Source organism: Heterodontus francisci, chromosome 20 (assembly GCF_036365525.1).
Source record: "Heterodontus francisci isolate sHetFra1 chromosome 20, sHetFra1.hap1, whole genome shotgun sequence".
Classification (NCBI taxonomy): domain Eukaryota; kingdom Metazoa; phylum Chordata; class Chondrichthyes; order Heterodontiformes; family Heterodontidae; genus Heterodontus; species Heterodontus francisci.
This window is the reverse complement of record NC_090390.1, coordinates 64,076,283-64,091,301: the sequence shown is the minus strand read 5'-3', so window position 1 is coordinate 64,091,301 and position 15,019 is coordinate 64,076,283. Positions and strand designations below refer to the sequence as shown.

The following is a 15,019-nucleotide window of genomic DNA, read 5'->3' as shown; positions in this document are numbered from 1 at the left end:
CTTTCATTTTTAGTTATTTTTTCTTCCCTTTTTTTTTGGCATTCCTTTTTACATTTTTTACAATCTTTTTTTGTATTTATTTCAGTTCATCTTAGTTTGTTCAGTTTGCTCACCCACTGTTTTTTTCAGGTTGTTTTTCTTCAGGTTTGCACTTGCTGATGTTCAATATTCAGTATATTCACACCTAATCTGTACTAATGCTTTGTCTTTCAACACACCATTAACATATTGTTTGCCTTTGCTCCATGACCTTTTGGTCAGCTATGTGGCCTGGTCCAATCTGCACCTTCTCCTTTGTTATCTCTTGCCCAACCCCCACCTCACTTGTTTATAATATTTGTCAGTTCCGAAGAAGGGTCACTGACCCGAAACGTTAACTCTGCTTCTCTTTCCACAGATGCTGCCAGACCTGCTGAGTGAATCCAGCATTTCTTGTTTTTGAATACTCTCTGGAACATGTCTCCAAGTTCATTGTAGTCTGCTGCATCCTCTAAAACTTGCTGTTTTGAGGCCGCAGGCATTGCCACCAGGCATACAGAAGCTACCTTAAGTGAGGAGGAGGAAGATGAACAGGAGGAGACAGCGAGCGAGAAGGATTCTGGGATCCCTTCGCTCCGGACTGGCAGTCTGTGAGCGCCTATTCAGACTCTGCTTCCCTTAGGATGCCATCTCCTTACCATCATTCCTCCACTGTTCCCCACCTGTCCAGCCATCTGTGATGTCCCATCACAGCGTGCTCTTGGCCATAATCCTGCGATAAAAGCCACCAACAAAAACCTTTCCATGATAACTTTATCCAACAGCATATCCGAAACAGAACTATTCACCCTTGTGCATCCCCTTAGCACCTGTCTTTGTCTGCCTTATTGCTCTTACACACTGCTACCCCAGCGGCTGCAGCATGGCTGGTGGAAGGCTGCTGACTGGGGGAGACTGCAGATGGGTTTGCAGGAAGTCCTCAAGCAGCTCCGGGCCTGGCTTCATACAGCACCACCTCAGGATGGGCAGCAACAGTCTGGGCTGGCTGAGAGTCACCAGCAATGGCACTGACAGAGTGGCAGTGACAGGAGTAATCCAGAGGGAGGACAGCAGGTTTGTGCTCCACAGAGCCATGGATAACCCTCCCCCCCCCCCCCCCAGGGCATTGCTTCAGCAATGCTAGTAATCTGTTGGAGGACAGATTGCAGAGCCGCATTGTGAGCCTGCAGACCCCTCTGAGCACGGATCTCTGCAGCCATGACAGCAAGCATGGATCTTATGCTCTCCATCTGAGCTTCCACTGCAGCACTACAGGCTTGTGCCTGTGCTGCAAGGGAAGCTGAGACATCGGCCACCAGACGCTGCATCACGGCTGGGTCCGCAAGTGCTGTTATGGAGTTGGCCACCACTTCCATGCTGGAAAGGATGGGCTCTAAGCTCTCCATGAAGGCCTCAGACAAGTTGTAGCCAGAGTCTTCCATACTCCTTCATAGTGACAACAGGCTGCTAGCAGGCCTGCCAATGCACTAAGCATCTCCGTGCGAATCCTAATCAGGGTTCTCCTGTCAGCTGTCCCATTGAAGCCCTCATCTGATTCCCTGCAACTTCCCACTCCAGGGAGCTGGTGCACGAACTGTCCTTTCTTCCCTGGCCTGACTGCAGCCCACTCGTACCCAGTACCTCATATGTGCAGATCCTGACTCTATGGTACGCGCTGTGCTGGTATCTGAGCTGGTGGCTGCAAATGTCAGATAAAGTGAAGATGCTTCTTCCTCAAAGGTCGTAGCAGCTCTCACTCTTCCTCATGAGGTTGCTGTGGCTGGACAGGTGGCAGTTCTTGGGTGCCTGAAAGCAGAAAATAAGGAGAGGATTGGGGTGAGGGAAGTGGGGTGGGTGGAAAGCAAGAGGTCGATGGACATACCATCTGCAGCTTGCACTTTGTGCCAGATAGCAGGATGAAGGTGAGGTGAGATGTGAGAAGAGCTATAAGACAGGAACGCACTGTCATCCTGAGTGGCCTCAGTGGCGCCAGATGCAAGGGCCTCTGTCACATGATGCTGAGAACAGTCTCTTCCAGCAGGCTTAGGTGATGATGCCTGCCCCTTACCACCCTCCCCCACGCCGGGTTCTGCTCTGTTTCCTGTGATTATGGACTGCCTTGTCCTGCAAGAGAGAGGAAATAATAAGTGAGTGAGTTGGGGTGATGTGCCTGCCACATCTAAATGATGGAGGTATGTGGAGACTGCAAGAGGTTGGTTTGAGGCTGGTATCATTGGACGGTGTGTGAAGGTGAACTGCATGTTAGACCTGAGTCCTTACTGCTAGGGACTGCTGAAGGATGAATGATGAGGTGTGGTGCATTGAGCAGCATGAGAACTTGGTGGTGTAATGGGTAGGAGATGTCATTTTTTTAAAAATTCATTCATGGGATGTAGGCGTCACTGGCCAGGCCAGCATTTATTGCCCATCCCTAATTGCCCTTGAGGAGGTGGTAGTGAGCTGCCTTCTTGAACCGCTACAGTCCATTTGGGGTAGGTACACCCACAGTGCTGTTAGGAAGGAGTTCCAGGATCTTGACCCTGCGACAGTGAAGGAACGGCGATATAGTTCCAAGTCAGGATGGTGTGTGACTTGGAGGGGAACTTGCAGGTGGTGATGTTCCCATGTATTTGCTGCCCTTGTCCTTGTAGTTGGTAGAGGTCGCGGGTTTAGAAGGTGCTGTCTAAGGAGCCTTGGTGCATTGCTGCAGTGCATCTTGTAGATGGTACACACTGCTGCCACTGTGCGTCGGTGGTGGAGGGAGTGAATGTTTGTAGATGGGGTGCCAATCAAGCTGGCTGCTTTGTCCTGGGTGGTGTTGAGCTTCTTGAGTGTTGTTGGAGCTGCACCCATCCAGGCAAGTGGCGAGTATTCCATCACACTCCTGACTTGTGCCTTGTAGATGGTGGACAGGCTTTGGGCAGTCAGGAGGTGAGTTACTCACCTCAGGATTCCTAGCCTCTGACCTGCTCTTGTAGCCACGGTATTTATATGGCTACTCCAGTTCAGTTTCTGGTCAATGGTAGCCCCTAGGATGTTGATAGCGGAGGAATTCAGCGATGGTAATTACGTTGAATGTCAAGGGGAGATGTTTAGATTCTCTCTTGTTGGAGATGGTCATTGCCTGGCACTTGTGTGGTGCGAATGTTACTTGCCACTTATCAGCCCAAGCCTGGATATTGTCCAGGTCTTGCTGCATTTCTACACGGACTGCTTCAGTATCTGAGCAGTCACGAATGGTGCTGAACATTGTGCAATCATCAGCGAACATCCCCACTTCTGACCTTATGATTGAAGGAAGGTCATTGATGAAGCAGCTGAAGATGGTTGGGCCTAGGACACTACCCTGAGGAACTCCTGCAATGATGTCCTGGAGCTCAGATGATTGTCCTCCAACAACCACAACCATCTTCTTTTGTGCTAGGTATGACTCCAGCCAGCGGAGGGTTTTCCCCCTGATTCCCATTGACCTCAGTTTTGCTAGGGCTCCTTGATGCCATATTCGGTCAAATGCTGCCTTGATGTCAAGGGCAGTCACTCTCACGTCACCTCTTGAGTTCAGCTCTTTTGTCCATGTTTGAACCAAGGCTATAATGAGGTCAGGAGCTGAGTGGCCCTGGCGCAACCCAAACTGAGTGTCACTGAGCAGGTTATTGCTAAGCAAGTGCCGCTTGATGGCACTGTTGATGACACCTTCCATCACTTTACTGATGATTGAGAGTAGGCTGATGGGGCGGTAATTGGCCGGGTTGGACTTGTCCTGCTTTTTGTGTACAGGACATACCTGGGCAATTTTCCACAGGGTAGATGCCAGTGTTGTAGCTGTACTGGAACAGCTGGGCTAGGGGCGCGGCAAGTTCTGGAGCACAGATCTTCAGTATTATTGCTGGTATATTGTCAGGGCCCATAGCTTTTGCAGTATCCAGTGCCTTCAGTCGTTTCTTGATATCATGCGGAGTGAATCGAATTGGCTGAAGTCTGACATCTGTGATGCTGGGGACTTCAGGAGGAGGCCGAGATAGATCATCAACTCGGCACTTCTGGCTGAAGATTGTTGCAAATGCTTCAGCCTTATCTTTCGCACTGATGTGCTGGGCTCCCCCATCATTGAGGATGGGGATATTTGTGGAGCCACCTCCTCCAGTTAGTTGTTTAATTGTCCACCACCATTCACGGCTGGATGTGGCAGGACTGCAGAGCTTAGATCTGATCCGTTGGATATGGGATCGCTTAGCTCTGTCTATCGCATGCTGCTTACGCAGTTTGGCATGCAAGTAGTCCTGGGTTGTAGCTTCACCAGGTTGACAACTCATTTTGAGGTATGCCTGGTGCTGCTCCTTGCATGCCCTTCTGCACTCTTCATTGAACCAGGGTTGGTCTCCTGGCTTGATGGTAATGGTAGAGTGGGGGATATGCCGGGCCATGAGGTTACAGATTGTGGTTGAGTACAATTCTGCTGCTGCTGATAGCCCAGAGCGCCTCATGGATGCCCAGTTTTGCATTGCTAGATCTGTTCGAAATCAATCCCATTTAGCACAGTGGTAGTGCCACACAACACGATGGACGGTATCCTCAATGTGAAGGCGGGATTTCGTCTCCACAAGGACTGTGCAGTGGTCACTCCTACCAATACTGTCATGGACAGAAGCATCTGCGGCAGGCAGATTGGTGAGGACAAGGTCAAGTATGTTTTTCCCTCGTGTTGGTTCCCCCACCACCTGCCGCAGACCCAGTCTAGCAGCTATGTCCTTTCGGACTCGGCCAGCTCGGTCAGTAGTGGTGCTACCGAGCCACTCTTGGTGATGGACATTGAAGTCCCCCAGAGTACATTTTGTGCCCTTGCCACCCTCAGTGCTTCCTCCAAGTGGTGTTCAACATAGAGGAGTACTGAGTCATCAGCTGAGGGAGGGCGGTAGGTGGTAATCAGTCGTAGGTTACCTTGCCCATGTTTGACCTGATGCCATGAGACTTCATGGGGTCCGGAGTTGATGTTGAGGACTCCCAGGGCAACTCCCTCCCTACTGTATACCACTGTGCTACCACCTCTGGTGGGTCTGTCCTGCCGGTGGGACAGGACATACCCGGGGATGGTGATGGCAGTGTCTGGGACATTGTCTGTAAGGTATGATTCCGTAAGTATGACTATGTCAGGCTGTTGCTTGACTAGTCTGTGGGACAGCTCTCCCAACTTTGGCACAAGCCCCCAGATGTTAGTAAGGAGGACTTTGCAGGGTCAACAGGGCTGGGTTTGCCGTTGTTGTTTCCATTGCCTAGGTCGATGCCGGGTGGTCCGTCCAGTTTCATTCCTTTTTATTGACTTCGTAGCGGTTAGATTCAACTGAGTGGCTTGCTAGGTCATTTCAGAGGGCATGTAAGAGTTAACCACATTGCTGTGGGTCTGGAGTCACATGTAGGCCAGACCAGGTAAGGACAGCAGATTTCCTTCCCTAAAGGACATTAGTGAACCAGATGGGTTTTTACAACAATCGACAATGGTTTCATGGCCATCATTAGACTAGCTTTTAATTCCAGATTTTATTAATTAAATTCAAATTCCACCTTCTGCTGTGGTGGGATTCGAACCCATGTCCCCAGAGAAATACCCTGGGTCTCTGGGTTACTAGTCCAGTGATAATACCACTACGCCACCGCCTACCTGCCCGTCATGTGATGATGCACCCGTTGACGTTGACCACTCGTATTGAGGTCATTGAACTTCTTGCGAGACTGTTGGCAGGTCCTCGGGGCCAAACTCCGGGAGTTGACCTCTCTGACCTACCAGCTCCCATTCCCTCTGCAGGGTGTTCCTTGAGAGCCTCCTGCCACCCTCCCCCTCCCCCCACCCCCCACCCCCACAGAAACATGGCCTCTCTTCTGTCAACCGCCCTCTCTCTTCCCTGTTGCTCCATGGGGTGCTTCTCTCTACAGCCAACCCCTGCAAAGATTGTCAGTGGCGGCTTCCTTACAATCAGAGCAGCCCCCCTTTAAGAGGGGCAGCCTGCCTTTAAGAGGTGAAGGGTTGTTGGAACATGTTCGTCATGCATGCTGCTGGGCCCCCTGTTGAGCATTCTGTCAGCCAGCAGTGTAGATCGCATTCAGCTGAATGCTACAATCATGGAAATGAAAAGGCAGCATGAGGTTTGTTTGCTGCCTGCCTCAATGGGACTAGGTGCAGAAAGATCATGAATCACAATCCTGAGCTGATAACGGGGGCAAACCAATTTTAAGCCCCCTAAGTACCTCTTATACCTGTTGCTCCTCTAAGTAACACTGTGATAGGTATTTTCAATGTTAAAGGTGTCAGTCTGTGTTAGTTTGTATTTCCTTGAGATTGTGCAAGCTGACTTCCCGTAAATCACTTAAAATGCATTCTGAAAATTTTTATCAGTTGCTTTTTTTCCTCAGTAACTGAAGTTTCTAACATCCAAAATCAGGGTTTAACAATTTTTTTAAAATTACCAATTAAATATTTCATAACAATACATTTATCCGTTGATTTGTCTTTTGTGTTTTTAACAGCTTCATTACATATTTTTATTTATTTATTTTATTTCGAGATACAGCACTGAAACGGGCCCTTCGGCCCACCGAGTCTGTACCAACCATCAACCACCCATTTATACTAATTCTACACTAATCCCATATTCCTACCACATCCCCACTTATCCCTATATTCCCCTACCACCTATCTATACTAGGGACAATTTATAATGGCCAATTTACCTATCAACCTGCAAGTCTTTTGGCTGTGGGAGGAAACCGGAGCACCCGGCAGAAAACCCACGCAGACACAGGGAGAACTTGCAAACTCCACACAGGCAGTACCCAGAATTGAACCCGGGTCGCTGGAGCTGTGAGGCTGCGGTGCTAACCACTGCGCCACTGTGCCGCCCTTGAAGACCTGAGCTTATCTCAAAAACCTGAACTTACAATAAATATTTGACCTTAAGAGACAGCTTTCAATCGCATTCTGAGCATCTGCAGTTTGCAGAGTTTCTCAGCCTGCAATTGATGCAGCCATATGAACTAAAGGGTGTGTTCTCTCATTCTGTGAGAATATCAGAGTTTCTTTGCTCTCCCCAAATAAACAAAAAGAAACTGGAGAGAGAGCTTTTATTTCAGGCAAGTGATGAATCCATATAAATACATTACAACTGTGCTTTCCTATAATGAACTCCTCACAGTAAAACAGAGACAGCACCAATGAACATAAACAGCTATTATCATCTGAGAGACAGCAATTGCAATAACAGTAGCTGTTGGTGATTTTTGTTTATAGCTGAATAAACACCAGTGGTTGTTTATGAAAATTGATTTTTTGATTTTTTTTAAATATTAAACCATTGGAACTGCATGAACAATGACCTTTTAGTGTTTCATGGGGTAACTTTTTGTTTCTGGAAATTTTTATTTCTTGAAGATTGTTAAGGTGGCCAACTACCACAGATTCGTCATATTGGAACATAGGAACAGGAGTACACCATTGAGCCTGAACAGACATTTAGCTAGACCATCTGTATCTTAACTCCATTTACCTACCTTGGTTCCATAACCTTTAACACCCTTGCCCATAAAAATCTATCAATCTCAGTTTTGAAATCTTCAATTGACCTAGTCTCAGCAGATTTTGGGCACAGACTGCCATATCTCCACTATCCTTTGTAGGAAGAAGTGATTCTTGACTTTGCCCCTGAATGACCTACCTCTAATTTTAATTTTATGCCCCTTATTCTGGATTCCCCAAGAAGAGGAAGTAGTTACCTCGATCTACCCCAAAAAATCCTTTAAGCATCTTAAACACCTCACTTACATCAATTACAGTTCCATCATGCATGTGTTAGCTCTTTGGTGTAGCGATCCAATTAAATACCACTCTCCTGCTCTTTCCCCATAGCCCTGGCTTTTTTCCCCCCTTCAGGTCTTTATCCAATTCTGAATGTTACTATTGAATCTGCTTCCATTACTCTTTCACGCCGAGCATCTCAGATCACAAGAAGTCATTGTGTAAAAAAAATGCTTCCTCACACCACCTCTGGTTCTTTTGCTAATCACCTTAAATCTTCTATACTTGAGGGAATACAAGCCTGGTTTATGCAACCACCTTCAGCCAGAAGTGCCGAATGGATGATCCATCTCGTCCTCCTCCTGAGCTCCCCAGCATCACAGATGCCAGTCTTCAGCCAATTCGATTCACTCCATGTGATATCAAGAAATGCCTGAAGGCACTACATACTGCAAAGGCAATGGGCCCTGACAACATTCCGGCAATAGTACTGAAGACTTATGTTCCAGAACTAGCTGCACCTCTAGCCAAGCTGCTCCAGTATAGCTACAACACTGGCATCTACCCGGCAATATGGAAAATTGCCCCAGGTGTGTCCTGTACACAAAAAGCAGGACAAACCTAACCCAGCCAATTACTGCCCCATCAGCCTCCTCTCGATCATCAGCAAAGTGATGGAAGGTGGCATCGACAGTGCTATCAAGCAGCACTTACTCAGCTATAAAGATCTATAGTCAACTTAGTTTCAATCCAATTCCTAATCAGCTTGAGCCCACATCACAAAATTACCTCTTATCGGCAAGTGTTTGGCAGCCTTACTCAAAGACACCACAGGATGAGTAGGGTGATACTGCAGAAATACCAGCTTGGCTATTGTTCTGACTGTGGGGGCTGAGTCATGTTGATGGAGCTGAATGAATCACACTATACTTGAGGTCAGCATCAAGCACTCCCACATCAGTTGCCTGAAACTCTTCTATTCCCAGCATTAATATCTCTCGGCTTGAAGGGCGCAAAATTATCAGAAAAAGATTAAATAGAAATCTCTTTTATATGGACTTACTGATAACAAGTACATTGTTTCTTGGAGTTAGTATCTAGTGTTCTGAAAATTAAGCATTTTGTAGAATTTTCCATGTGTGGAAATGAATTTGCTAATATGCTAAATATTTAATTTTTCTAAAACTCAGATATCGCAAGTGAAAGCAGAGTTTGAAGAAAAGTCATTAAAGACTGGCAGCAAGCCTTCCAATAGTCAGAAAGCGATGATGCCTTGGGTTGATCAGAATAAGAACGGCACACAAGCGACTAATCAACAAATGAAGACAGTCACGGAATGTGTTGAAAAGCAAAAGCTGAGCGCAACAGGTGAACTCTGAATCTCACTCAGTGTGAGATTACTGTGAAACAGATGTCTTAAAGTTTGAATCTGTTTGCTATTACAACTGCAAAGTAGAAAGCCAGGAAAAGGTTCCATAAAGGTCCTGATTGGAGCTGATTTGTCCAGATTTTATTTAGGACCGAGATGAGGAGAAATTTCTTCACTCAGGGTTGTGAATCTTTGGAACTCTCTACCTCAGAGGGCTGTGGATGTTCAGTTATTGAATATATTCAAGGCTAAACTCGATAGACTTTTGGATTCTAAGGGAGTCAAGGGATATGAATCACAGTAATCACAAAATGTTAGTATGCAGGTACAGCAAGTGATTAGGAGGGCAAATAGAATGTTGTCATTTATTGCAAGGGAAATGGAATATAAAAGTAAAGAAGTATGACTGCAGTTGTACAGGGCGTTGGTGAGACCACATCTGTAGTACAGGTTCGGTCTCCTTACTTAAGAAAGGATATAACTGCATTAGAAGTAGTTCTGAGAAGGTTCACTCGATTTATTCCTGGGATGAAGGGGTTATCTTATTCGGAAGGACAGACAGGAAGGTAAGGGAGGTGGTGTAGCTCTGATATTCAAGGACGACATCAGGGCGGTGCTGAGAGATGATATAGGTTCTCTGGAGAATGAGGTTGAATCCATTTGGGTGGAAATTAGAAACTCTAAGAAGAAAAGGTCATTGATAGGCGTAGTCTATAGGCCACCAAATAATAACATCACATTGGGGCGGGCAATAAACAAAGAAATAACTAATGCCTGTAAAAATGGTACGGCAATTATCATGGGGGATTTTAATCTACATGTAAATTGGTCGAACCAGCTCAGTCAGGGTAGCCTTGAGGAGGAGTTCGTTGAGTGTATCCGTGATAGTTTTCTTGAACAGTATGTAATGGAACTGACGAGGGAGCAAGCTATCCCAGATCTAGTACTGTGTAATGAGACAGGAATAATTAATGACCTCATAGTTAGGGATCCTCTTGGAAGGAGTGATCACAGTATGGTTGAATTTAGAATACAGATGGAGAGTGTGAAGATAAAATCCAATACCAGGGTCCTGCGCTTGAACAAGGGGGACTACAATAGAATGAGGGAGGACTTGGCTAAAGTAGACTGGAAACAAAGATTTTATAAAAGCAAAATACTGCGGATGCTGGAAATCTGAAGCAAAAACAAGAAATGCTGGATTCACTCAGCAGGTCTGGCAGCATCTGTGGAAAGAGAAGCAGAGTTAACGTTTCGGGTCAGTGACCCTTCTTCGGAACTGGAGAAGGGTCACTGACCCGAAACGTTAACAAAGATTTTATGGTGGGACAGTTGACGAGCAGTGGAGGACTTTCAAAAGCAATTTTTCAAAGTGCTCAGCAAAAGTATATTCCAGTGAAAAGGAAGGACTGGAAGAAAAGGGGTAATCTGCCATGGGTGTCTAAGGAAATAAGGGAGGCTATCAAATTGAAAGAGAAGGCATACAAAGTGGCCAAAAACAGCATGAAACTAGAAGATTGGGAAAACTTTAAAGATCAACAGAAAGCCACAAAAAGAGCTATAAAGAAAAGTAAGATAGAACATGAGAAAAAACTAGCACAGAATATAAAGACAGATAGCAAAAGTTTCTATAAATATATAAATCGAAAAAGAGTGGCTAAAGTAAACGTTGGTCCTTTAGAGGATGAGAAGGGGAATTTAGTTATGGGATATGATGAAATGGCCGAGGCATTGAACAGGTATTTTGTATCGGTCTTCACAGTGGAGGACATTAATAACATGCCAGTAATTGACAAAGAGACGAACGTAGGTGAGGACCTGGAAACAATCATTATTACGGAAGAGGTAGTGTTGGGCAAGCTAATGGAGCTAAGGATTGATAAGTCTCCTGGCCCTGATGGAATGCATCCCAGGGTACTAAAAGAGATGGCGGGAGAAATAGCAGGTGCACTGGCGGTAATTTTCCAAAATTCGCTGGACTCTGGGGTAGTCCCAGCAGATTGGAAAACAGCAGATGTGACGCCACTGTTTAAAAAGGGAGGTAGACAAAAGATGAGGAATTATAGACCGGTTAGCTTAACCTCTGTAGTGGGGAAGATGCTTGAGTCCATTATCAAGGAAGAAATAGCAGAGCATCTCGATAGAAATTGTCCCGTTGGGCAGACGCAGCATGGGTTCATGAAGGGCAGGTCATGCTTGACAAATCATTTGGAATTCTATGATGACATTACGAGCAAGGTGGGCAATGGGGACCCAGTGGATGTGGTGTACCTAGATTTCCAAAAGGCCTTCGACAAGGTGCCGCACAAGAGGCTGCAGCATAAGATAAGGATGCATGGCGTTAGGGGTAAAGTATTAGCATGGATAGAGGATTGGTTGACTAACAGGAAGCAGAGAGTGGGGATAAATGAGTGTTATTCTGGTTGGCAATCAGTCACTAGTGGTGTGCCTCAGGGATCGGTGTTGGGACCACAATTATTTACAATTTATATAGATGATTTGGAGTTGGTGACCACGTGTAGGGTGTCAAAGTTTGCAGATGACACTAAGATGAGTGGCAGAGCAAAGTGTGCACATGACTGTGAAACTTTGCAGAGGAACATAGATACATTGAGTGAGTGGGCAAAGGTCTGGCAGATGGAATACAATGTTAATAAATGTGAAGTCATTCATTTCGGTAGGAGTAACAGTAAAAAGGATTATTACTTGAATGATAAAAAGTTGCAGCATGCTGCTATGCAGAGGGACCTGGGTGTCCTTGTGCATGAATCGCAGAAGGTTGGTCTGCAGGTACAGCAAGTAATTAGGAAGGCAAATGGAATTTTGTCCTTCATTGCGAAAGGGATTGAGTTTAAAAGCAGAGAGGTTATGTTGCAGCTGTATAAGGTACTGGTGAGGCCGCACCTGGAGTACTGTGTGCAGTTTTGGTCTCCTTACTTGAGAAAGGATGTACTGGCACTGGAGAGGGTGCAGAGGAGGTTCACTAGGTTGATTCCGGAGTTGAGGGGGTCGGCTTATGAGGAGAGACTGAGTAGATTGGGATTATATTCATTGGAATTCAGAAGAATGAGCGGGGGATCTTATAGAAAAGACCGCAATTGTTGACAACGCGATCGGTAGGTGGCGCTGTTTTGGCACATGCGCAGATACAGCATGTGCCACGAAAACGTCACAGCCTGCGACTGTAGCAGCTGCCAGGACTAAAGATGGCGCTGCTCAAAAAATCACAGAGATGAAACCTAACAAACATGTGGCAGAATACAATGGCCGGAGTGAGAGAGTGGAGCGGGCCAGGTGAGCAGCGCGGGGAGACAAGCGGAAGCGGTAGCGGTGCCGGGGGGGGGAGAAAGAGGGAGAGGGAGGGGGGGAGAAAGAGGGAGAGGCAGGGGGGGAGAAAGAGGGAGAGGGAGGGGGGGAGAAAGAGGGAGAGGCGGGGGGGGAGAAAGAGGGAGAGGGAGGGGGGGAGAAAGAGGGAGAGGGAGGGGGGGAGAAAGAGGGAGGGGGGAGAAAGAGGGAGAGGGAGGGGGGGAGAAAGAGGGAGAGGGAGGGGGGGAGAAAGAGGGAGAGGGAGGGGGGAGAGAAAGAGGGAGGGGGGGAGAAAGAGGGGGGGAGAAAGAGGGAGAGGGAGGGGGGGAGAAAGAGGGAGGGGGGAGAAAGAGGGAGAGGGAGGGGGGGAGAAAGAGGGAGGGGGGGAGAAAGAGGGGGGGAGAAAGAGGGAGAGGGGGGGGAGAAAGAGGGAGAGGGAGTGGGGGAGAAAGAGGGAGAGGGAGGGGGGAGGGGGGGAGAAAGAGGGAGGGGGGAAAGAGGGAGAGGGAGGGGAGGAGAAAGGGGGAGAAAGGGGGAGAGGGAGGGGGGAGAAAGGGGGAGAGGGAGGGGGGAGAAAGAGGGAGAGGGAGGGGGGAGAAAGGGGGAGACGGAGGGGGGAGAAAGGGGGAGAGGGAGGGGGGAGAGGGGGAGGGAGGGAGGGGGAAGGAAGGAGGGGGAGAGCTGGGGGGAGAGGGAGGAGGGGAGGGAGAGGGAGGAAGGGGAGAGAGTGGGGGGAGGGAGAAGGGGAGAGAGTGGGGGGGAGGGGGAGAGGGAGGAGGGGAGAAAGAGGGAGGGGGGAGAAAGAGGGAGGGGGGAGAAAGAGGGAGGGGGGGAGAAAGAGGGAGAGGGAGGGGAGGAGAAAGGGGGAGAGGGAGGGGGGAGAAAGGGGGAGGGAGGGGGGAGAAAGGGGGAGAGGGAGGGGGGAGAAAGGGGGAGAGGGGGAGGGAGGGGGAAGGAAGGAGGGGGAGAGCTGGGGGAGAGGGAGGAGGGGAGGGAGAGGGAGGAAGGGGAGAGATTGGGGGGGGGAGAAGGGGAGAGAGTGGGTGGGGGGGAGCAGCGGAATGGAAGAGGAGTGCCTTTTTCTGTACATGCGCCATAAACACAACAGCAAAAGACTTACTGGCCAGGCCCTGGACCCGGTGACACCAAGGTCTTCGCACGCTCGCTCCCTGTGGCTCTCTACGGCCTCTCGCTTCCGGCCCTCTCCATTCAGCCGTTCCCTCCAGCTGTGGATGCCCAATCCAGTTGCTTTCTCCCCTTCTCCACAGTACTTCAGGCATTGCAACTGTCTGGTCCCTGCATTTTGCATGCTCCCTCTCCCCACCCCTCCCCGCTCTCCCCACCCCTCCCCCTCTTCACGCAACCCCCCCTTTGCCCCCCTACCTCCACCCCTCCTTTACCCCCCGACCTCCACCATAGTTGAATATCTGAAGTGCAGTTGCAAAGTCGGGGAAATAGCATGCAAAACAAAACCTCAACAATTCTGGGTTTAATTATTGAGAAAAGTTTTATTAAGTTCATTAAATATCCGAGGAACTGCTGTGCATGGATACATGAGTGTTGTGTCCAGCATTCCCGTTAGACAGACAGGCCGAGTCTCTGCTATGCACAGCTAAAGAGATTGTTCCTGGAGAGCCTTGTGGTGAATGAATGCTTGGCTCTCTATTCCACTACTGTATTGTCCATGTGAAGAAGGCAAAGTCACAAGAGTCTGAGCTCAGTCTATTCTTGGTGAATGTTCCCCAGGCGCATCCCAATGTGCACTCCCACTTTATCCATAAATGCAATGTTCCTTTCCACATCGTAATGAGCTCCGCAGCATAATCCAGTTGCCTTCGTTGCTTGAATGCTGACCTTAAATCTCGAGGATTGTTTTCTCGACGGCATGTTTTACATGAAAAGAAGAAAAGCAAATCAGAGTCAGAGCTTGCCTCCCTCCATCCACTGAAATTACTGTTGCGCACACCTTTTTAAGTTCTGCAGTGAAGGCACCAATTGATAACGTCGCCAATGAAGCACTTATTACCCACCTCAGATGCAGGAATCATCACATCCTTGCGTCATCTCCTGCACTGCCTCCTTTGCTGGAATGCCGTCCTTAAGTGTCAAGGATTGTTTTCTCAAGGGCACATTTTACACGAAAGGAAATAATGAAAGAACATCAGTGTCAGAGCATCCCTCCCTCCAATGAAATTACTGTTGCGCATGCTTTATGCTCTGCAGTATAGGCCAATGAATCACTTAGTACCCACCTCAGCTGTAGGAGTCAGGATGATGTAACTGCCCCTATCTCGTGATGGTTCAATGCTGCTCTCAGGGAAAACATGAATGATGTGAGGGTGCTGGAAAAAGAAGCACATTTCTTTTGGACTATGTACATAAAGCAGGCCATTTATCCCAGCTGTTCCCTGCTAGTGGTTATGCTACTCGTGCGTCTTCCCATCCATTCCCATTTAATCCTGCCTACTATTTTCAGCATCATCTTCCATTTCTTTCACTCTTATCTACCTTTGCCTTAAAGCAACACTGAGGATGGAGAATGA

General features: G+C 47.9%; 1 protein-coding gene across 2 annotated transcripts in view; it reads left to right on the top strand.

The window, feature by feature from the left end:
- afap1l2 (actin filament associated protein 1-like 2) overlaps positions 1 to 15,019 on the top strand; it is a 248,996-nt gene that overhangs the window by 222,546 nt on the left and 11,431 nt on the right. For both annotated transcript variants that reach the window (XM_068052952.1, XM_068052953.1), the window contains one exon: positions 8,992 to 9,169. In XM_068052952.1, coding sequence (XP_067909053.1) covers positions 8,992 to 9,169 — 178 coding nt within the window. The remainder of the gene's footprint in view (positions 1 to 8,991; positions 9,170 to 15,019) is intronic.